Genomic DNA, 23,650 nt, shown 5'->3' on the forward strand with positions numbered 1-23,650 from the left:
AAAGAGGAATAACAAATCTTTTGGAAAAATCTTTTGGAAATTGATCTTAATGCCTTTCCATAAGATCATCTCTCAATGCAAATCAAACCAGCTATTAGGTTAACTGAAATAAAACCACTATTTTCTCTTCTCTTTTTAGTCATCTTTAGCATAGGAGTGCTAACTTTGTAAAACGTGACTGTACAGTATATATATATTTTTATATGTATGTACATATGTATATACTGTATGTATGTACTGTATGTATGTATGTATTTCTGACAGTCACATCGAGAGTTGCATGGAAGGTTACGAGTTCAAAAGAGAGACATGTTGTTGGTCCATGGCAAGGTTCAGTTCAGTGAGGTGGATTCAGTCCAGCAAGGAATCACCATCTGGGCCAATCTCACTCACCAACTTCAGGTAAGGAGAGGGCCTTGTTGATGTATAAAACATTCTTATTAATGACCCATCTCAGGGTATTTCAACGTGAGACTAAATAACTCACTGCTCCCCTCCAACAGAACTTGCCCAGTTTGGCGTATTCACTCTTGTGTGCCTTTTCCTGTGTGTTTTCACTTTGATGTTTTGCATTTTACTGGGGAAGATTTCACACTCCTGCTTGTTTTTTTGGACACTGTTCATTGGAAGTTTGCATACCTACGAAAAAGTATCAATTTCCTGAGACGTGCTGGATAAAGCTGGTAATGTTTTGCCTGGTTACTATGCCACTGTTCTAGCTGCAGATGCCAGCCTCCGTCAGTGTGGAAGGAGACTTGTCTTGGAACCGTGTGAATGATGGCCGGTTTTATTATCTCGCCAAAGCAAAAGTTATCAATATCCACGTGTGCCAGGTACTGTTCTGCTGGCTTCATATTTTGTACACACATAAATAACTCTTCACAGTGTTTGTTCCGAACCACTTGTTTCTTTCCTCTGTTGTAGGGTTCAGTGCATGTTAATGGGTCCACTGAGAACATTGGTCTCTATGCGGACATTAGTCATACTTTCATTTCAAGAGTTCCCAACACAATGCAGGTAAGACAATGCAAGGTCATGTTTTTAGGTCAGTTTTATAGTGTGGTGCCTTTTCACAATTCTTAAGCTTAGGTCCATCTCAACATAGGATTTGGATTTAGGCAAAGTCCTTTTAGGCAAGTCCCTCCACTTGGCGGCCATATAGCAACGCTTTTTGGGCACTCATCGGGCATCCTATTCAGCAGAAATGCGCGTGCGCAAGGCTTCACGACACCAATCTTGCTCCAGCGGCGAGTTCACAACACATGATTGGCAAGATGTCTTCACAACACACCATATGATTGGCTCAATGTATTCACATCACACCACATGATTGGCTCAATGTATTCACATGTCAACGTTTTGCCGAGGAAGGGGTGTAATATGTGTAGTAACGGCCATATTGGCGTTACAAACTTGCCCCATGCATTTCTATGGAGGGTGTTTTGAGTGCTGTGTCTCCTCATTAGAAAGTCTCTGATTTAGGTTAGTTGCTTGCTAGAATGTCATTGTGTAAGGCTTGCTTCATGGACCTTTGTGTTCTTCCCGCATATCTTCAGGCCCATGTCACTGCAGGCAGGTCCTCTGCAGGCAGCGTCAGTGGATCCATGGGTGTGAGGGCTGATGGGAAAGGCCAGGCCTCGCTGGAGGTCCTGCTGGCCAGTAGCGTGCAGGGGACCCTGCGTTCCATGGGCGTTCACGTGGGCCTACAGCAAACGCTGCTGCCTGACGTCTCAAGCAGCCTTCACCTGCAGCTGGCTGCCAACGCCTCCACTGACAGGTGCATCATCCACATCCGTCCGCTCTCATGAAAACCATGCAAATCAGATATTTCATATTTTCTCCTGGGGTTTTCATATCAGTCGTCATTTCCCAACTTTCTTTGTCCATTCTTCCTCCGCTGTTTTCATCTATTATTCCTCTGAGGCCCTGTCTACACATAGCTGGGTTTTTCAAAAGGAATTTTTTCCTCCTTTGTATTGCCAAATATTTTCAATCAACACGGATACGCAAAAACAGCTGTTGAAGGTTGTCAAGAACACGTCACATCATAATCCAAAAACTCTGTGTTCCCCTTTTCACACGCAAACACTAAAAAGAAGTTTTTGAAAATCTGTGACGAAAACTGAGTTTTCTTGTGGATGAGAGGCCAAAATGCATTAAAAAATCTCAGTGTTTGCAAATACCCGGCTAAATGGCCTGACATTCATGACTTGTGTCCTTCTGAACCCCTGCCATGTGTCTGTCTGTCTGTCTGTCTGTCTGTCTGTGTCTCTGTCCATCCCAGTGAGCCTCTACAGCTTCAGTGGACTGGAGTCATGGAACACAGTCCTGGAGCTGGAGGGTTGGGCCCAGATGACATGGAGAATCCCCTGCCTGGCCTCTCGATTTTGCCCAAGAGTCTGGGTTTGGAAGGGAAGATCACCTCTCATCCTGCTGGACTGATGGGAGGTATGACAGCATTGCTGAAGCCCATGATAAAAAAAAATAGCACTTAAAAGTGCAGTCCATGATTCTTTGTCAAATTCAGCAAATTGCTCTTTACAGTCCAATCGCTGTCTGTTGTGTGTGTTCTGTATGTTCAACAGCCCTGGTGCTGCAAATGGGAATCAAACAGAGTGACTCAGATAGAGCCATACACACTATTTAACCAATTAACATGCTACTTCAGAGGCTTGGAAGGAGAGGGTGTAAATTTAAGTAGGCTGAGTTCAAATATCAAAATCCTTTATCCATAATCACAACTCGCCTTTGACGACACATTTGACATTTCTGTTTCAGGTGAGCTGAAGTTGTCAGTGAACAAACGAATACACAGCGTGGAGTTTAAACACCGGGAGAATGCTAAGGGGGATCAGGAAGAAGAGGAAGAAGAAGAAGAAGAAGAAGAAGAAGAAGACATGCTGGGAAGAAGGAAGAATGGGACACGTGATTGGCTGTGTGTGAGATCGGCAGACAAGCACCTCTGTGTGAATATGAGCAGCCAGTCCAGCCACCAGGAGGGCAGCAGTGTGTCCGGCCAGCTCTCCCACTCCTTCCCCTGGCTGTACTCCGCAGGTCTCTGCGTCTGCCTCACGGTCACTCATGATTTCACTGTCTCATGTTCCTCTCTGAGGCCCCTCTCTTACTTACAGTCAGCAGCGTGCCTGTGACTCACACACCACACAAATAATGCAACAATAGATGAAAACTGACCGGTTGTAGGCTTCTAGCCCATGACATCATAGCCGTGGAAAGATCATAAGTGTAACATCCAAACTTTGATGTGTGCCTTAGCGGCAGCAGGCCTACTGCTTTGATAGTAGCTTTGAGTCCAAATGATCAGAAGTGACCTGTGACTGAACTGTGACAGTGAGTGGTACTACATATTAATGTTGACGGCCTCCGGTGGTGCTCACACTGAGCTCTGTTTGTTTGGCCGTCGGCAGGAGTGCCCGCGGAGAGTGGTGCAGGCGTGAGCTGGGACTGGGGAGAGAGGCGGACTCTGCTGGACGCCAAGCTTCGCTCTGGGACACGCCACCTCCGGGTGAGGATGAGGAAGGAGACGTTCAACGCTACAGATGTCACGGGACACTTTCAGGTCTGTGGCGGGCTCCTGGCAGCTACACACACCCCTCTCACACCACCTCTACAGTGTTTCACATTCTGCAATATATTTAAATATTAATTTAAATTCTGGCCAAAGTACAAAGTCTTTAGTCTAACTAAAGCTTGCTTGATAACTATGCAAAATCTATTTGCAAATTTGATACCATAAGAAAGAATCTAAGCACAAACATCAGTGGGTCGGCTAAAAGCTGTCTAGGTCTTAGTTCATGTGCTAGAACTTTGCTTGTAGACTGATTTTGCTCGATGGTGTTTTAAAGGGGAAATCTGGTGTAAAATGGATTTTGGATATACTTAGCATGATAACGAGTTCGATGGGGGAAGCAAGAAAAACGCTAATCCGATGAATTCTAAACTAGCCTGTTTTTAGCCGATGCTTCCAAAATGCTAACACTGGTGGCGATAGGGCATTTTTTCATGGTAAAAAGATTGCTAATTTTAAACCATTTACGAGGCTCAAAATAGTTGGACACTTCTTTGGAAGTGTAATGAGGGTCATAACATAATAAAATGAGGCATTGACAACTGTAAATGTACAAATTTATTTCTTAAACAGGACTGTATACAGTCATTTGCCAGTCGGTGCCATCTTGAAATTAAGAAAAACATGCGAGATCTGTTCCGACTGGCTGGGGAACCAAGGGGGCAGGCGAATTCCCGGAAGTAGAAGAATCGACGTAGGCTGGAGGGACCACCTCTCTGCTAACTCCCATAGAAGTCCATTCATTCTAGGATTTTTTTGAAATACCATAACTTCATATAACATATATCCTGTGCCGATATTGTAGCTTCTGTGTAATCCACATAAACACTACAAAGGCAAAACAGACTCCACTACCTCGTCCGTAACGTTGGTTACCCGTAAGAAGAATGGTTAGCTTGTTCGGTTGGAGGGAAGCTAGCTTTGACGTAATCTCTCTTTCGCGCCGTAGGGAGATAACCGTATTGTTTGGATAAGAAGCTCAGTCCACCTTACTGTCTATGACGGTAACTCATAAGCAAAACCTAGCATACACGACCGTATGTTAAGGTAAAGCCAAAGATCCTTGATTACTAGCTCCGCTTTAACCCTCTCTGGTAAAGCATTACACAGAGGCAACCTAATAATAATAAAAAAGTAAACCTAATTTTTTTAAAAACGGCACTAATCATTACAGAGGTTTTTGACGGATTGACCGTAGGTCGGAAAAGTGGAAAGAAGATTAGCTTCAAGGCTATAACTTTTTTGTTTTGTTGACTGTTTTTGAAGATGATCATGTATGGTAGCTTCAACATTAACACGACTTGGTGAGGATGATATTAATAATAATACATAAATAAATGTTTAACTTTGAAGGCGAAGGAAGTGTGAGAAGAATTTCTGTGTATCTATCATATGAGTTACAAGATTCAGTTCGATGGCTAACGTCACGAAGTTAAGTGTGAGTCTGCGCAGTACTGTGGGGACCAACTGAAAAATCGTTCTATTTGACTCAGTGACCTCCCATTGAAAACGACGGAGTCTGTTCGTCCATTTCTTTTACTGTCTATGTGGGGAACCCGCACTGTACGCCGGCGACCCGGGTTCGATTCCCACCCCGACTCTCTCTCCCACTCGCTTCCTGTCATTCTCATTAAAGGCATAAAAAGGCCAAACAAATATACTTAAAAAAAATAAATAAAAAAAAGTGAGATCTCTGTTGTTTCAAGATGGCCCTGGCCGGCAAATGACTCAAGGTATTGGACTTCAAGGCTGCACTGTGACTGTCGACTTCAAGGCACCTAACCCTAACCCTAGTGCCTTCCATGCAGCGCTGCCTGGAAGACGATGCTGGGGGCTTAAAACACCAAACACCACTGAGCTCGCACTTTGCCCAGCATTTAAATTAGATGCCTATGGCAGTACTGTTACCCCTACAACAGTACTGTTAACCCTGCAGCAGTACTGTTACCCCTGCTGCAGTACTGTTAATCCTGCAGCAGTACTGTTACCCCTGCTGCAGTACTGTTACCCCTACAACCGTACTGTTACCCCTGCTGCAGTACTGTTACCCCTACAACAGTACTGTTAACCCTGCAGCAGTACTGTTACCCCTGTTAATCCTGGACCTGCAGCAGTACTGTTACCCCTGCTGCAGTACTGTTAATCCTGCAGCAGTACTGTTACCCCTGCTGCAGTACTGTTACCCCTACAACCGTACTGTTACCCCTGCTGCAGTACTGTTACCCCTACAACAGTACTGTTAACCCTGCAGCAGTACTGTTACCCCTGTTAATCCTGGACCTGCAGCAGTACTGTTACCCCTGCAGCAGTACTGTTGTTAACAGAGGCATGACTGATGGTATTTCTTGCTGTTTCAAGTGTATGGACATAGTAGAATATCTCATTAAAACCCACTGTTCTCCCATAAGACCAGTTAGACTCGATTTCAATTTCAATTTATAGAGCGCCAAAACATTACACATGCCTCATTGGCGCTTTACAGAATGTTAAGCATTCAGAGAGAGCCCATGAGTAACAGGGGCAAGGAAAAACTCCCTAGAATTCTCCTAGAAATACATAGAGGAAGAAACCTCGAACAGATCCACGACTGAAGGGCCTGACCCATCTGCCTAGGTTCAGTTACAGGGCAGTGAGGTCTGTATACAAGATAAATGAATAGGTTTGTTAGGTGTATCTATTCCTACTACATTCTCCTATCATTGGCTTATTTATCAGACTTTGTAGCATATATTTTGTTAAGGAGGCTGAAACGTTTCGTTTTGAACGTTTTGAATCTCTTAATATGATCTTATTCTTCAACCATGGTGCTTGATGAAAGGATCTCAGCAGATGATCCTGCATGTGCTGACAGTGCAAATCAAACAGAGAGTGATAATGGCTTTCAGAGGGGTGGAGGAGCTGCAGTGTTGTTACAGCGGGCCTCACTGCCCCCTGGGGCAGCTCACCCGCTCCTCTCCGCTCCGCTACACTGCCGCTGTGACGCCTGCTAGCCTGAGGAAATACCTCCGTCTATACACTCTGCTCCCACTTCAAAAGCGAACTGAGCTGAGGGCCTCGGGGGGGGGCTTGTTTTCACAGGTGAATTGCACTGGAGGGATCGTTTCAGACCACCTGCTGGGCCGGTGCTCTGGACAAGCTGTAGACCAGACGCTGGAGGTACTGGGCTTTCACTTGAGAAAGGATATGGTGGGGAGGGATCCAGGGCTGGGGGGTGGAGGGGTAAGATATCATTGGAACCACCAGTATCACGGTCTGTGTAGCAAGACATGTATGGAGAAGATGAAAGTGTCAGTGATTGATAGATACCAGTTGTTAAAACTGACTAAAGCTTTGCTATTATACCATTACTTTTTGTCCCCACGCATTTCACTTTTAAATCCTCATCCAAGGTAAATGAGAATGATCCATTAACAAGAATAAAATAGACCATTTAGTTTTAGTTCAAGCAGTAAAATATGTTCATGTTTCAAAGCATGCATTAGAGTAACTGAAATCAAATGGGAGAGATGGCCCCATACTATGTCATGTTATAGTGTTCCTTCAGCAGCATTCTGTTCATCATTTCTGTTTTACTTTGGATTATTGTGAAGGTCATTTTGTGTATGTGTACTGTACATGGACTACAGGCAGAGATTTGGACTAATCTGACTGGATTTCCTGTGTGTGTGGACTCTGAGCTCCTGGCAGTTACCGCACATGGCCACTGGATTCCCACTAGGTACACTGTTCTGTTGAATATATATTTCAATTAAATCATTGTAAATAGCCAAGTTGAATGGAAGTGACCAATTTAAATGACTGCAATGCACACTTACCACTGTCACTTACCACTTTCAGTAAGGAACTGGTTTTGAGTGTTGCCAACAACATTTCAGTGTTGCAGCCAAACCTACCAGCCAAGTTCTACTGCAGATCCCAGGTATCTTTGTCTTCCTTTGCGAGTGGGCATACGAAGTTGTGGGTGTGTGTGCGTGCGTGCGTGCGTGCGTGCGTGCGTCTGTCTGTGCAGGGTCATTGCAAGGCTAATTCATACCTTGCAATATTGGTAGCATGAAAAATCACCCAAGTCTCTACCCTGTTCTTGTGCAGCTTAACCACACAGGGTCTGAGGTGAGTGGATCCACCCAGCTCCAGACACATGAGCGGATGCTTACTGCACATGGAGAGTTCACCTACACTGCTGCAGGTTTCAGCCAGTCGCTGGTGCTTAATCACACTTTCCCTCAGGTGAGAGGCCTTCACAACAGCACAGTGGCAACCATATGACATTACTCGAACATTGGGGATTCGTGCATGGAGTCCACTACATCGATGCCATGTTTCCCCATATTAGCCTGTTGTGTTACTGTTATCCTTGTGTGCAGTGAAGATAAAGTGTATTCTTTGTGTATGAAATATTTCTAATCTCTCATTCTTGTGCTTTAGCCATAAGTTAGTGCATTCTTGTCTTTTAACCATAAGACAAGATAAGTCAAACCATGCATGACTGTTGATCATCCACCATCTCAGTTTAATGTCTCTTAACTTAATTTAATGTTTTTTACCAGCTGATGTTTGTGCCCCGGACAGCTACAGTAAGCACCCTGTATGAGAGGGGGAACTGTTCCCATGTGCTTCAGCACCAAGCAGACTGGGCGGGTATGGACCTGACACCCTCCAGCCCAACCACTGCCCAGCCAGGTACAGTCACGCGCTGACAGATCTGGATCGCTTGACATGAAGCAGGTTGAATATAATGCTTAGAGAAGAGCACACGTAAACATATTGCGTGTCTCTGTCCCGTAGCCCAGGGGCTCTCTCCTCCACGTGGCTGGGGTCTGCATGTGAGGCTGAAGAGCGCCCTTAAGAGGAGGTCAGCAGACTTGCTGCTTGGCTGGACAGCTCAGGGCAAACACGAGACAGTGAGTGTCACTATACTCACTAGTACTGTTCCAGGTTATTAGTTTGTTGGGTTAGGTGTATGCTTGTCCTCAAGTGTGTGTGTGTGTGTGTGTGTGTGTGTGTGTGTGTGTGTGTGTGTGTGTGTGTGTGTGTGCGTGTGTGCGTGTGAATGTGCAGCTGCTGGTTGTAGTGTGTGCTTGGCCTGTTATATGAGCAGTGGATGTTTGTCCAGTGAGGTGAGTGTGTCTGTGTGACCAGGTCCAGGCTGCGGGCTCCTGGGTGAGAGAGGGAGCACAGTCACAGGGCTCACTGGAGCTGAGGCAGCCCTTCACCCCTACACTATCCCACCTCTACCTGCACACACACTCACAAGAACTTGGGAACGAGCCGCACAGCACCTATCAGGTACACACACACACACACACACACACACACACACACACACACACACACATACACATACACACACACACACACACACACACACACACACACACACACACACACACATACACACACACACACACACACACACACACACACACTTTCTTTTTCTTTCTGCCTTTCCTTTTTTTCTACTCCTTTCCATTTTCACATCTGTCTTTCCTTTTGTGTCCTCTGTGTCTTTCCGCACCAAGTACTCCTGTGTCCTGTAATTACTGCATTAGGCCATGTTGTCCTGGGACAGAGGAAGGCCTGTGAATGTTTCCATGACAATAAGCCAACACTCCCTTGAGAACTCCAGCCGTGGCCAAGCATGTTTTTTCTTCATACCTGGACAGGTAAAAACAAAAACACCAACATGTCTGCTACAACACAGATTGATATCAGTAGAGGCTTGTGCTGAATTGTAAATAAGATCACCCCCTCTGGACTAACATAACCATATATTTTGGAAAGAATGAAAGACAGATTAATTTGACTAGATGATAAGCTGTCATTTATTGTGCCTCAGCTGTAGAAGTATTTACATAAGTAATTTGATGGACAACACTGGCGAGATAATCCATACCATAGATTTAATTGATTGATGTATTGACTGATTTGATAGGTCTTGACGAACTATAATACTTGTACACTATGTATGATTCAGTTTTAATAGTATTTTTACAAGAAGATTGAATTGAATTAAATTGATGCCTTGTGATCTGATCACATTCAAGGTCATGTTTATTCAGATTTTCTTAACACTGTCAGGGGTTCACAGATGTGTTGCCTGTGCTGTTTCGTCTTCTTTGTGTTGTCTCAGTTGCAGGCGGAGCGCCACCTAGTGAGGATGCAGGGCTGCTTGTCGGCAGCACGGGAGGGGCAGTCATACACCCAAAACGCAGAACTCCAGTGGAGTGACAAGAGAATCACACAGAGCATGAAATACCAGGTATCATGAGGGTCATAAGAGGTGCTGTGTCATCCCAGAACAGCAGGAACACACCAACGATTTATGGGATAGCCATATGTTGTGCTTGAAATTTGAGTAGAGTCAGCAAATAGTGCCTGACTGTCAGCATGGCATTCATCATTGTGACGATGGGTTAACACTGTATCCATTATCATGACTCATGACTCAGTCAGTGATGATTTATTTAGTTTGGAACTGCAGTCACCACAGGGGAATGTGAATTATCATTAGTCTTTACAGTAATGTATTTATGTCTTTAATTCAGCTGTTCTTACTGTGCCGATTCATCAAGTCAAACTACAGTGTAGAGTGTGCATTTGATGAATGAAGTGACTCCTATTCTGATTATTCTGTTAATGGATTTTATATGAAGTGTCTCTGCTACTGATTAATAGTCGATTATTCTGTTAATCGTACTTGTTTTCCTCTGTCCTGTATGTGTATGTATGTGATCCAGATTAGGCCAAAGGCCATGCACTCTCTGCAGGTGGAGGTGGGAGCTGAGCAGGTCTCACCGTCGCCCTGCCCCACCCACCACCTCCTGGCCCAGATCCACACCAACTGCAGGGACTCGCTGGAGCACCACCTGCTGCTAGGGCTATGTCCTCCCCGCCCTGTGAGTCTCAGAGGACCATAATGCTCCGAGGCATTGGTCACTAAATCAGACTGTCCGCCTACGCTACTCTCTCCAAACCCTAAGACTGCGCTGCTCTTACCAGGCTGGCTTCCTCCCTCAGGCATGTCAGTAAAGGGAGTGGCCTAGTAGTTGAGGGGCATCAGCTGGTGAGATAGTTACAGTTTTTTCTGATTGCTTAAACACATTTTTTGTAACTATTGTCTATTTTTGCAAAACTCTACACACAAATAGGAAAACCTTTCACCAAATCAGCAAAACATTGTAGTTAAAAAAAAGCTAACACACCTTGCTTAACTCTTCACACCTTCGTAAAAATGGTGTTTTCGTATCAAACAGTAAACAAAAGCCATCACAATAATAAGCACATAATGGGCCAACTACACACTGATGGTATGGAAAAAAAACACATCTGGCTTTTGCTTTATCTGTGCACAAGTGATATGTTGCACCCTGGCGCATGGCGTAAAACTCGTTTTCCACCTGGCGCAAAGTGTATTTTCTTATTTTGCACGCTTATTTTTTAAACAATGCGCCCAGGGGTGTGGCAATTAACAACTTAGGGAGTGGCTTAGCGCATTGTCTAAAAATCGCTATTATACATCTGGTCAGAAGTCTATGGCGAGTTGTTTATATGTTATTTAAGAGCGCGTTGTCAACAGTCATATTGGCGGGTGCACGCACCATCCTTCTATCATCCATGAACGCACACCAGTGCACGTCCATGCAAAACATTACAAATTGCACGATTACAATGGGAAACATAATTAGAATAAAGATATTACGAAATACTGTACATCTCATGATGAGTAGTTATTCACCATCATTTGCAAATTGGTAATGACGGTTAAAAGTGATTAGGGGAGAGGCGAGAGACGTATGGAGCACAGCTGAAGACGCACTGTCACGAGATATAAGCAACTCCTCTGCAGGATAAATGTTGTTTTATTCAGTCATTTGAGCAATATTAGGGTAAGTGTTGCTTTTTCCAGCCTATGTTTTCGATGGTAACCCATTGTCAGTCAATAATAAAAGTAACTGCATATAACTGTCTTGTCGTTGACTGACACCATGGTGAAGTTAGTTTCACTTTGCCAATGAGTTCAAATAAGTGAGTAAAAAAATAATAGAGGAGTGCAAATGCGTGAAGGCTATGCTAGGTTTTAGTAAAGCATGGTTTAGTGGAATAACTATTCCATACGGTCTTGCAAGCAGCCTCCTTCAAATGCGCCGTTGAATGTCAAAATACCAATGCATTTATTTGACATCGCGCTTTGCACCGTTAAAGGGAATGACAGATGTCATTCTCATTGGTTTAAATGATGTTACGCCCCAAACACACCCATGACTAATTGAAAAAATCCTAGGAACACCTTGTAGCGCCATGCGCTCGATGTTTGATAACGAAAACCCTCCCAATGTGGACTGGACAGCCTACTAAATTTGAATAAGCTTTTGACGAGTGACGATGCGCATTAGACTGATCATGATAGGGCCCTATGTCAGTTTGAGGTCATACTTTTGTCATAGTTCTGTAAACATACAGGGATTCAAACTTACTGTAAAGTATTGGTGTTTATTTACACACATCAAAACAAACACAAGTGTGTTTTTCCAAGTCAAAACACATAATAGCAATTTCACCGAGAAAAGAAAATCAGTCTACATCATGTCGTCTCTCTCAAAATTTCGTCTACATCACATGTCCTCTAGTCCAAGGCACCGGGGAAAATATATTCTGAAATGCCGTATCCAGGCCTGACATGATGCCTGGTCAATATCCCCACATGTAGACTGATTTGTTTTGCCTGTAAAAGGGCTATTTCTTCCTCTTCTTACCCTTCCTCTTCCCCCTCCTCATCCTCCTCTTGCTCCTCCTTGTCCACTTCCTCTAACTTCACCTCCTTGTCCTTATCATCCTCTCCCTCTCGCTTCTTCACCTCCGCATCCTCTTCCTCATCCTCTTCCTCCTACTTCTTTACCTCCACGTCCTCTTCCTAGGCCTCCTCTAATTCTCACTCTTCTTACTCTTCCTGAATATCACTGAATATCAATAAAACCAAGGAAATGGTAGTGGATTACAGAAGGCAGCAGCAGAACTACAGTTACACCCCACTAATGATCAGCGGGCAACCTGTTGAGAGAGTCACAAGTTTTAAATACCTTGGTGTCCACATTACTGAAGACTTAACATGGACTGTTAACACTCAATATGTTCTGAAGAAGTCCAGACAACGACTCTACTTTCTTCGTCAGCTAAGGAAATTCAAAGTTTCTACATCCATCATGAAGGCCTTCTACTGTACACTTCAGCGGTTGAGAGTGTTCTAACTGGTAGCAGTATCTCCTGGTATGGGAACTCCACAGTTAGAGATTGTAGTACTCTGCAGAGAGTAGTGCGCTCAGCTGAACGTACTATAAGAACTCAACTCCCTGCTCTACAAGATATCTATTCCAGAAGAGTACTCCTAAGAGCCCAAAAGATTCTAAAGGACTCTTCTCATCCTAACAATGGATTATTCCTACCGCTGAAATCAAGAAGACGCCTATGTAGTCACAAAGCCAGAACTGAGAGACTCAGGAGAAGTTTTTATCCCCAGGCCATCCGAACTCTGAACTCACACTATACTGACTTTGCACACATTCACTCCTCAGCACTCTCAAACATTTCCCAACTCTGAACTCACACTATACTGACTTTGCACTCATTCACTCCTCAGCACTCATGACCCCCCCCCCCCCCCACACACACACACACCTACAAGACTTTTAGCACTTTTACATCCCTCTCCCTATGCTACAGACCTTTTATTTATTTTCTTATTTCATGTCACGTCAAAACACACACACACACACACACACACACACACACACATATCTGACTTTCTCCAACTTTTGCACATCTCCATAGAACTTTTTATTTATTATTTTTGATTTCTCCTCCATCTACCCATTTCCTTGATTGCCTAGCCTTTCTGCCCCCCACCCCCACCCCCATCCCCAACACACACACAAAAAACACACACACTTACATCATCACTGTCATCACCTCACATACATACAGCACACTGCTTGCTACAGCAAGCCTCCTCTACATACTTGCTGCACACTGCCCCCCCCCTCCCTCCCTACATACACAGCACATTGTCTTCAGGATCTTCTCCAACACACATCCTCTACATACTTACAGCACACTGCCCCCACCTACCCACACACACACTACACACACACACACACAGTCACTGCTCCACTCCCCTCCCGCCCACACACACATCTTCACTGTCATCACTCACATACATCATACATACAGTACTCTGCTTGCAATAGTAAGTCCCTTTACCATACTTGCAGTACACTGCCCCCCCTCTCCCCTACATACACAGCACATTATTTCATCAGGAAGCTTCTCCAACACACATCCCCAACATACTTACAGCACACTGCCCCCCCCCCCCCCCCTCCCAATTGCCAGTACACAGCACATTGTCTCATGAGGAAGCTTCTCCAACACACATATTGCACACTGCCCTCTCCCCACATACACAGCACACTATCCCATCTCCCCTGTCATCCCCCAAACACACACACAAAGACCCCTGGCAGTTGGGTTAGCCCCTTGAGCCATGGATCTGCCCAAGGTTTCTTCCTTGGTAAGGGAGTTTTTCCTTGCCCCTGTTTCTCTTGGGTGCTCCTTGTTCGTGCCCCCCCCACATCCCAATCCTCCCCCACCTTTCTTATGCAGCCCTTGCCACTTAATCTACTAAACCCCTCTTCTACTGCACTTTTTACCCCCCCCCCATAAATGCACAAATAGGCTGACACCAGACATAATTTCACTGCATTTCTTACTTCCAGTAACTATATGCATGTGACAATAATCTTCCTTGTATCCTTGTATCCTTGTATCTTCCTGCTCCCTCCATTGTACTCCACACGGACAGCTTACCTGTGGCTTATTTACACTGCTTAGGCTGATTGCAAAGTGAACTAATTATCTAAAACAGTTTTCACATGAGAAAGTGCAAGAGAGTTGGCAAAATAGTGTAAATAATAGCCATACATGTGTATAGATTTGCTAGGTGTGTGTTGATCATTTGGAAATTGAGTGTGAAGCAGTGAGTTGTACAGTTCCGCAAAAAGAGTGCTGTGCCTACAGTTGTGCAAAGTGTGTGTTACAAAATGGCAAACTGAGTGCAAAGCAGTGTTTGTGCTTTTAGTTTTGCAAACTCAGTGAGTGGTTTAGCTATACAAATTAATAGTTTTGGAAATTAGTGTTTAGTGTTTAAGCATTCAGAAAAAATAAGCGACGATGGCTCAGCGATGCCCGTGACTGCTTCTCAGGGAGAGCTGAACAAGCACTAGAAACAAACGTATTCTCAACATAAATCACTTTTAAGCGATTTTAGAGCGACTATGAAGCGTGCCATATGACATGTGTAATGCAATGTGGTTCCTGCTGCCCTGCAGGCCCTGTCCTGGTCGGGGAGCCACCGCCTCAACCGGGGGAAGGAGGTGTTCTACAGCCAGACGAGGCTGGCGGTGTCCGGACAGCCCCAGCTCAGCAGCATCACCCTGGCCCTCACCAACACCTCCACCACCCAGCGCACCAACTTCTCCATGCTCACCCAGGTACAGTAAGGACTCCCCACCCATGTACAGGTGCGGAGTTCTGCTCACGAACATGAACATTGCACAGCAGTTAACAGTCATGCAAATATGCCATGCCAACATGTCTGTGTCCACCATCATGTATAGTAAACAAGGTCAGTTATCTCTAATACAAAAAAAAAAACTAAAAAAAAAAAACTGCCTGGATTTCACTTAGCTTTTATGATTTACTTGTGACATAGACATTGTCCTTATCTTATTATATGAATTGCTGGAAATGTCAATAACTTTTAATATAGATCATGTTATATATAGATCGTGTGTGTGTGTGTGTGTGTGTGTGTGTGTGTGTGTGTCTGTGTGTGTGTGTCTGTGTCTGTGTCTGTGTCTGTGTGTGTGTGTGTGTGTGTGTGTGTGTGTGTGTGTGTGTGTGTGTGTGTGTGTGTATGTGTGTGTGTGTGTATTGCAGTGGCAGATGGGTAACTGGAGTGTGGAGGCGGGGGGCTGTGCTGTGTCTTCTGGAAGAGGTCCAGGGCTGCGTCTGCAGGCCAGATTGGACGGCACTGAGCGTGTCTGGGTTCACGCAGGGGTAGAGAAACACTGTCTGAGGGCTGGACTGGGCTATGAGGATGGTATGGGTTCAGTTGACCTCAGTAATGTAATATTGTCCAGTACACCACACATAATAGTTATGTGCACTACAGTGCCCACGCTGTGCACAGCGCTGACAGTGCAGGTCAAGAAAACGTATGTAGACGTGCTAATTTGGCCTACGCCTCTATCTCAAGCAAGTGTATTTTGTGTACTTGTTGTTCCGATGGATATCACAAACTCCACACTTAATGGTTACCATCCAATTGTCTATACAAGAACACTGATAGGCCATGTGTGTGTACACACCATGGTATATAGTATGGAAAACTTGGTATATTTCTATTTTTGCGGATTTTTTGATCATATCATACTGTATGTTGACGTCTGCTTATCTCTGTGTCAAGGGCCGCACTCGCTCGATGATGTCACAATGGGACTATGTCTGGAGGGGCGGTACCACACCACACTGGAAGCTCTGAGACATCTGGGTGGAGTCAAAAGGGAAATATTGGCACTGGTCTCGTTAAGCGCAGCCAATCGGAGCCTTGCTTTCAGCGCTAGAGGCTGTGCAGAGTGCCTGGCGGATCTGGAGGTAGAATTTCGGCACCTCCTTGCAAAGTTCCCTGCTGTGACCTATGACCAAGCATCACAGTGGATTTCTTTGTTTTTATTCTGGTCTTGTGCTGTCCTCACAGACACGATATCTCCACCTTGGCTCTCGCATAAGGAACAAGCTGCTGGACAGAGTGCAGAGGATGCAGCATCACCTCGTGGATTTCAGGAAAAAAGTATAAACCTCATTCAAGATTTTTTAAGTGACATTTTTCAACATGAATGTACAGTACTTGGCTGAAGAATATAAACATACATGCAATAAAGCAAAAAATTGAATGGAAAAAGTCAGTGAAATGTATGTATGCTCATTTAATATAGTATACATTAACAGTCCGGTAACATGCATTATGACCCCTTTCAGATACAATAACGAGGAAAAACATACATTTCATATATGGTCAACCTGTCTGTGCTAAAGCTACAATACGCTAGCAAAGTGATCCTCATGTGATCCTTCTCAGTCTGCGGACAGCCCGTTCCTGCAGGAGCTGAGCGCAGGTCCGCTGCGTCTGGTCCAGAGGGCTGAGGTCATGCTGCATCAGAGGGCGGGGTTGACCTGGGCTACCTGGAGGTCAGGGTGGCTGCGGCGTGGCCTGACGGAGACCCTGCCCCACACACTGCTGCTGCTGCATCACACTGCACAACTCGCCCAGCAGGAGCTGCACAGTCAGTTCACACACACACACACACACACACACACACACACACACACACACACACACACACACACACACACACACACACTCACACACACAAACATGCACGCACACACACACACACACACACACACACACACTCAAACTCACACACACGCACACACACTCACACACACACACACACACTCACACACACAAACATGCACACACACACACACACACACACACACACACACACGCGTTGGCCTTACAGTAACTAAAGCTAATTTGATAACGAGCACAAGCAAGATCCTAAGCTCAAACATCTGTGGATCAGCTCAATACTCCCACACGCCACACAATAGCTTTATGCATGACACCTGGCTCTTTACCCATCATTTAAATGAGGGCCCAATCTCTCTCACACAGACACACATACTCTCTCTTTTCTCTCTTTTCTGAAATAAAATATAATCAATTACTGTGATTAATGATTGAGTTGAATCATTGGCTGACTGTAAATGCTTACTTGACCGATATTGACAGACATCTCATCACACCCTCCGCTAACCTCTCCTTGTCCACAGAGCCTCTGGCCACCCTGGCGGGTGCCTACCATGACGTGACGGGCCAGCGTCTGGAGGCGCTCTGGCAAGATGCCATGGCTCTGTGGGGGCAGAGGCTCGTGGAGCTCCTGCCCGCGGTGCTTGAGGACCCCCAACTACTGCGAGGGCCGGCTCAGGCCGCGCTGCACTCCCTCACCGCTGCACTGGACATGGTGAGGAGATCTGCCGCTCCGGGAGATCTCTTTAGCTAGTGTAGAAAAGTTTACATTAGTGTTTATCTGGCTTTGATCCAGCCAGACTACCTTAGAGGTACTGGGATTTCAGGAACGGACACAGTGGTTGTTTGTTTTTATTTGAGTGTTGAGATTGAGTGCAATGTTCCAATGTCAACTGTTCCAACATTGAGAAATCTTATTTAGACATTATTGAATCAAGGTTTACCTCACTATAATTACCTAAGGCATTAGGTAACATGAATTAACCATGAAACTTTATTATATTTAAACATAATGTAGACTACTTTAACAGAGGCCCCGAGTTTGGCAGCGATGCCTTCATGTCATAAAGGCTTTTCTCCCACTCAGGCGAATTAAACGTCTCGGGTGATATGGGAAGACCTCTGAAGTTTGCCTACAAAAAAGAGCCAAAGCTGGCATCTTTGCCCATATAAGAAGATCCGGGTGTTAATTGAAGCTAACTACCTATGGCAAGTTGCATTGCAAGTTAGCTCTGAGGTAGCAAAAATCAGTTTAACAGATAATTCAAAATCCCCATGTTATTTTCCCAAAGGAAAAATCTCAAGATACCGGATCTCCTTATATAGGCAAAGATATCTAGCTTTTTTTGTAGGCGAACTTCAGAGGTCTATTCCTGCGTTATAATCATCAGCCAATCAAGGTGGTCACTTCAGTCAAGCTTGTGCATGAGTAATGACATCAACCATAGCAACAGAGCTTGTCATTTGTCCTTATTAAAGGGCCGTTCACATCAGGATAACTATAACGATAACTATAACAATAACGATAAAAGCGTCCATACTGACTAACGATAAGCAAAGTCTCTCCTTGTGTTAATGAATATGATGGCTAAAATGTGATAGGTTCTGATTGGTTGTTAGCTTTTTATCGTTCTCAAAATCGCTCTGAAAGTGATCTCCAATTATATCGTTCTTCATGTCGTTATCGTTATAATTTATGCGTGAACGTCATCATTCATATTAACGGGAACAATATTTTTTATAGTAATCGTTATAGTTATCGTTCTTGGTGTGAATGGCTCTTAAGAGTAGGTCTGAGCTAGCCTCATTGACACCAGGCCCTTCTCAATTGAGAGTTGGTCTGGAAAAGGTTGATTGACTTACGACTTCCAGCAGGGGTGTAACTAGCAGTGAAATTAAACTTAAATCAGTAAATTAAACTCTTACCAAATCGTTTAAAAAAAATCGACAAAAAAATACACGTCCATTCTGGATTGGCGATTGTATTTGCGTGCCTGTGTTTTAGGGACATTGGAAATTGGCTTTAATGGCCTCTCTGCCAGACGGACCTTCAGAGCAAAAATAATGAAAGTTTGTATCTGTGTTCCTACAGTAGGCTAGGGCTTTGTGAATAGGTTTGAAGAGAAAACTTCTATCTAAAAACTTCTAGTGTGATTTAGAAGTACTCCTAGCGTTAAGATAAAATGCTTTGTGAATACAGCCCCAGATGCGCAATGCTGAGATTTCAAAGGCTACTGTAATCTCGTCTGACACATTCCGTTTAAAGGTATTGCTCAAAAATGCTATTGGTCAGCTTTAACCAAACCTTTCATTTATTAAATCCAACCTGGCTCAACCCACTAATTGCATTTGATCACACCTTCCCGCTGGTAATTCTCTCGTGCAATACTAGGCTACGGATGCTCTACCTACCATATTCGCCTGTGCTACATTGCTGCCAAACTCGGGGCCAGAGAGTCAGCCAAAGTTTATGGGAACATGCAGTGTGAGAAATACTGTCTCTCAATGATGAAAGAGTCATTGGCTGTTAAAGAGTACTCACTGTGAAATATTTTATATTTTTAACAGCAGCACAGTCATCACATTTTCTTTTGTCCAGCTCTCATTCTTAAAAGTGAAGACTGAATTTAAGCCATAAAATCCCAGTAATTCTCATGAACTGTCTGTAGACGTGTCACCAAGCGGTGCAGTGGGCAGAGGCCAGGTTGGCAGCCGCACTGATCGGGGCCAAGAGGCAGCTGGCGTCGGTGTATCAGCTCTCTCACAGGTATGACACATGTAACAGATAAGATGGGACCATTCAGTTACCTCAAGCCCCATTCACACCTTCCATTAGTACTGTATGTGATCTCTACCAGGATATCAATGTCTGAAAAACGATCAAACCTAATCCATGCATTCACATCTTGAGATCTGAAAGGAGATATCAATATCCAGATAACAAACATCTAACCTCACCTGGGCATCTCACCTGAGCATGGATCAGTATGCATACTGTACTTGTTCTCTTTTCTCCAGTCTATACTGTCCATATACCTTCCCCAGATCATGTGAGGAAGAGGGCCAGACCACCCCTGGATGTGGTTTGGCTCACACACTCGTACATTCCCCTCACAGTGTGACACTTGGCATATGCCTGTGTTCTTCCCTATCCGCAGGCTGCAAGTCTGAAATATGGCCTCTGTTCAAACTGCATCTCTTTCTCGGTGGGAAGTCATTGCATACATGACTGCTGTTTTCCACTAGATGCTGTAACTCACGCTATTGTAAAGGCATGAGCAAAGGAACATGATGTACAGAGTGTAGCTTATAGCTTCAGCAGCTGGACATCTGACACAGACCAGGTCAACTTTGGGCAAGAAAAGATAATGATCTTCACATGGTCTTCACTCTTCACCACCATAACATAAGTCAAGTTACGCGACTGACAATTGTGGTGTCTGTGGTAACTGAGGCATGATGATGAGTGTGACTGGCGGTGTGCTGTACTGGTCTTGCACAGTGACTACGAGGTATGTCTGCGTCTGCTGTTGCCGGGCGGCTCGTGGCGGCGGCTGAGCCAGGCCGGCGTGGCGGAGGTGCTGCTGGAGGAGCTGCTTGTGCGGCCCCTGCTGGCGCTCAGCTCCCTGGACCCCACTGCCGAGTTCTACCACCTGAAGAGGAGGCTAATGGACAGCCCCTTCAACCGTGAGTGTCGCCAACAGCACACCAGCTGCAAAGCTTGTTTGTGAGCCATACAAAATAGGAAAACTTTGCATTATGCTGTCTTTAGGTTAAGTTTAGTCTTTAGTCTTGTATAAGGTTTTCTGTGTGACGGTCAGACACATGGTAGCAAGGAAACACTCATCAGTAATGCACTAATAATGCACTAATGAGATCTGACTGTGCATTCTCTATCAGTTTGCAGACTCAGGCCAGCATGCCAGATTGCTTGCTAATATAAACTTTCCCCATTGCCAGACCAAGCTATTCTGGTAGGAGACGAGTTTATGGTGTCGTTTGATGGGCATCTCTATGAAGTGCCTGCTTCCTGTGGCCTCCTGCTGGCCATGGATGCCAGCGGAGACTCGTTCAGGGTGCTGCTCAGTCCTGGAGCGCAGACACAGCGCCCCCTACAGGTGAAGATGGGGAACACCAGTGTGGCCATTCATCCCAGTGGAGAGGTACACAGCACCCCATCTCCACTTCTTATGTAAACACATTGGAATTAAATGAAAATGTTAGAGCTAGATTATGTTCTATAGGATTAGATTGATAACAATAGCATGACAGTAGCAAGATGTAGTTGTGGATGACGACAAAATGGTATTCATGTCAGACAAAGGAGAATATGGAACTGTCTATCTTTTGCAGGTGCAGTTGGACTGTCGTGTAACTCACCCACCCTATAAGCACAATGGGGTCATTATCCAGAGAGACATTAATCTTATCAAGGTGTCCGATGAGAAAGGACTGGAGGTGTCTTGTGAACCATTACAGAGGGTATGCACTGTGACCCTGGACGGGTGGTTGCATGGTAAGGTGGTTGGCTTTATCCCCATCTCTTTGCTTAACCGGCTGAATCAGGTTAGATTAGCCTAAGCAATTACTTAATCTTGACTAAGAAGTCATGTGCAATCCCATGTACCCTAGGTTTAGTGGTTGCCACAGTTGGTTACCAAAGTGGTTACCAAATTGGTTGCTGCTTGCGTGTTTTTGCTAAATGTAGAATTTCTAACCAGCCACAGTCTGTCCTCTCACATTTACTCTCTATGGTAATATTTTGCGAAGCACTTTACCCTAGTGTGAGAATACAGGGATTTTTTCTATATCAGTGTTCCTACACATGAAACTCAAGAGTATGTCAATATCATGTTGGTGTGCTGCATGAATGTCTTCTGTCCCCCAGGTGTGTCCGCTGGACTACTGGGAACCAATGACAACGAAGCCGCTAATGACCTCACCCGTCCAGATGGCTCCCAGGCTGCAGACTTGGCCGAGTTCTCCCAAAGCTGGCAGGTGCAGAGGAACGCATATTTTATGACACCCTCATTTACCGCCTCTGCTGCATGCCAGTATCCAGAAGTGCAGCCGCAGAGAACATCCTGCTATCATAGGCCCCTCTGTGATTCTCAGTAGGGTTCTTTAAATTAATGTTTGGAACATCTGGAATATAGAACCTTTTCAAAAATCATATGTATCTAAATAAACTTGCCTGGTCTATAAGAAGAAGCCAGATAAGCCTTCTATTTATTATGCATCTGCTCTTGCCTATGTCCTCTGAGGTATAACAGGGCAGAGATCAGTGTTTCCTGTGGTTTCCTGTGAAATAATAGGCCTACAAAAGTGTTGCTGCGCTGGTTCAATGTCTATCTTCATTTATTGATAACGTGGAGCCAGAGTGTGCAAAACTTTTTTGTTATTTCAGTTCTTCACCAGTTGTCGGCACCTCATGACAGTTTTTTGGCGTGCATTACTTTTTGATTCCTGTTTCAGCATCTCAGCGTCTGCTTTGCAGGTGGAGCCGCAGTGTCTCAACGAGGCGCCAGAGAAGGCGTGGCTCTGCCAAAACATGACCTCTGACCTCCTGGGCTGCTCAGCACTCTTCTGGAGCCCTGACTCTCCGCTCAGCTCCTGTTTTAGAGTCGTAAGTACTGCTGCTCACACACCATGCATCTCAGCAGAAACACACCATTCTCATTGTGTCTTCAGAGGACCTCCTGCACTGATGATGGTAGTTGTTCAGCTCGTAAACTAGGTCACTCCAGACAAGGCTACAGGGACAAATGCATCAAAATATGAATTACTCTAGTAATGGAGCATTTACCAAGATATTTGTTTGTGATCAACTTTCTATTGATTTTCAAAAAGGGAGGGAGGGGTAAAGGCATAACAGTTGCAGTTTTAAAGTTTTTACCGTTTTAAATATTTTTTTACAGTATATGACTGACATGGTAAGACAGAAATAAGCAGTCCATAGTTCTGGGTATAGAGGAGCAGTAAGATGTCATATACATATACATAAAAATGTATGTACAAATACAAAAATATTATATACCTATAAGCATACTTATACCAAGATATTTTTCAAGTTCATTCAGTGTGTTAAATTCATTTTGTCTTCCTGCCATAGGTGGATCCACTGCAGTTCCTGACAGTTTGCGAGAGAAGAGTCTGTCACTCTGTGGAGCCCACCCACAGCACCTCCTGTAAGCTGGCCACGGCCTATGTCCTCCTGTGTCGGAGAAATTACGTCCCCCTTGAGCCCCCAGCACAGTGTGGATAGAGCTGTGACCTCCTCTCAAAAACTGGTATAATAAAACTGTTACGCATTTATTGTTGCTTTAGGTCTTGTTTATGGGTCTGCTTCCAGACTAAGTTTGACACAGGTTATGGTGCATGTTTGAGCTTGGGGAGGGACAAAAGGTACAAATAGCCCATAACTTTAATTTTCATGTTTTACACAGCAGACTGTTATTCATTATGCTTTCTATTTACCTTTTCATTGTTTAGCGGTGTCAACCTGAGGGCCGTTTCATGAAAGCAGAATTAAGAAAAAGCCAATCTTGATCTAACATTTTCCAAGAGAAAAAGCCAATCTTGATCTAACATTTTCCAAGAGAAAAAGCCAAGTTGTCTGGGTATCCTAGCTCAAC

General features: G+C 44.6%; 1 protein-coding gene across 1 annotated transcript in view; it reads left to right on the forward strand.

The window, feature by feature from the left end:
* The window catches only part of LOC121707519, a 36,043-nt gene extending 12,713 nt beyond the window's left edge, over positions 1 to 23,330 (forward strand). Inside the window, exons 21-50 of the mRNA XM_042090166.1 lie at positions 265 to 402; positions 720 to 833; positions 925 to 1,017; positions 1,557 to 1,777; positions 2,285 to 2,448; positions 2,779 to 3,054; positions 3,426 to 3,577; positions 6,665 to 6,742; positions 7,213 to 7,304; positions 7,424 to 7,505; positions 7,676 to 7,813; positions 8,134 to 8,266; positions 8,372 to 8,487; positions 8,726 to 8,872; positions 9,136 to 9,249; positions 9,717 to 9,845; positions 10,324 to 10,482; positions 14,968 to 15,129; positions 15,578 to 15,740; positions 16,107 to 16,294; positions 16,398 to 16,490; positions 16,779 to 16,983; positions 17,540 to 17,730; positions 19,685 to 19,782; positions 20,518 to 20,702; positions 20,976 to 21,178; positions 21,369 to 21,531; positions 21,904 to 22,013; positions 22,513 to 22,641; positions 23,128 to 23,330. Of these exons, the coding sequence (XP_041946100.1) occupies positions 265 to 402; positions 720 to 833; positions 925 to 1,017; positions 1,557 to 1,777; positions 2,285 to 2,448; positions 2,779 to 3,054; positions 3,426 to 3,577; positions 6,665 to 6,742; positions 7,213 to 7,304; positions 7,424 to 7,505; positions 7,676 to 7,813; positions 8,134 to 8,266; positions 8,372 to 8,487; positions 8,726 to 8,872; positions 9,136 to 9,249; positions 9,717 to 9,845; positions 10,324 to 10,482; positions 14,968 to 15,129; positions 15,578 to 15,740; positions 16,107 to 16,294; positions 16,398 to 16,490; positions 16,779 to 16,983; positions 17,540 to 17,730; positions 19,685 to 19,782; positions 20,518 to 20,702; positions 20,976 to 21,178; positions 21,369 to 21,531; positions 21,904 to 22,013; positions 22,513 to 22,641; positions 23,128 to 23,280 (4,389 nt within the window). The 3' untranslated portion in view covers positions 23,281 to 23,330. The remainder of the gene's footprint in view (positions 1 to 264; positions 403 to 719; positions 834 to 924; positions 1,018 to 1,556; positions 1,778 to 2,284; positions 2,449 to 2,778; positions 3,055 to 3,425; positions 3,578 to 6,664; positions 6,743 to 7,212; positions 7,305 to 7,423; positions 7,506 to 7,675; positions 7,814 to 8,133; positions 8,267 to 8,371; positions 8,488 to 8,725; positions 8,873 to 9,135; positions 9,250 to 9,716; positions 9,846 to 10,323; positions 10,483 to 14,967; positions 15,130 to 15,577; positions 15,741 to 16,106; positions 16,295 to 16,397; positions 16,491 to 16,778; positions 16,984 to 17,539; positions 17,731 to 19,684; positions 19,783 to 20,517; positions 20,703 to 20,975; positions 21,179 to 21,368; positions 21,532 to 21,903; positions 22,014 to 22,512; positions 22,642 to 23,127) is intronic.
* The last annotated feature ends 320 nt before the right edge of the window (positions 23,331 to 23,650 follow it).

The sequence above is a fragment of the Alosa sapidissima genome, chromosome 1, assembly GCF_018492685.1.
Source record: "Alosa sapidissima isolate fAloSap1 chromosome 1, fAloSap1.pri, whole genome shotgun sequence".
Taxonomy (NCBI): Eukaryota; Metazoa; Chordata; class Actinopteri; order Clupeiformes; family Clupeidae; genus Alosa; species Alosa sapidissima.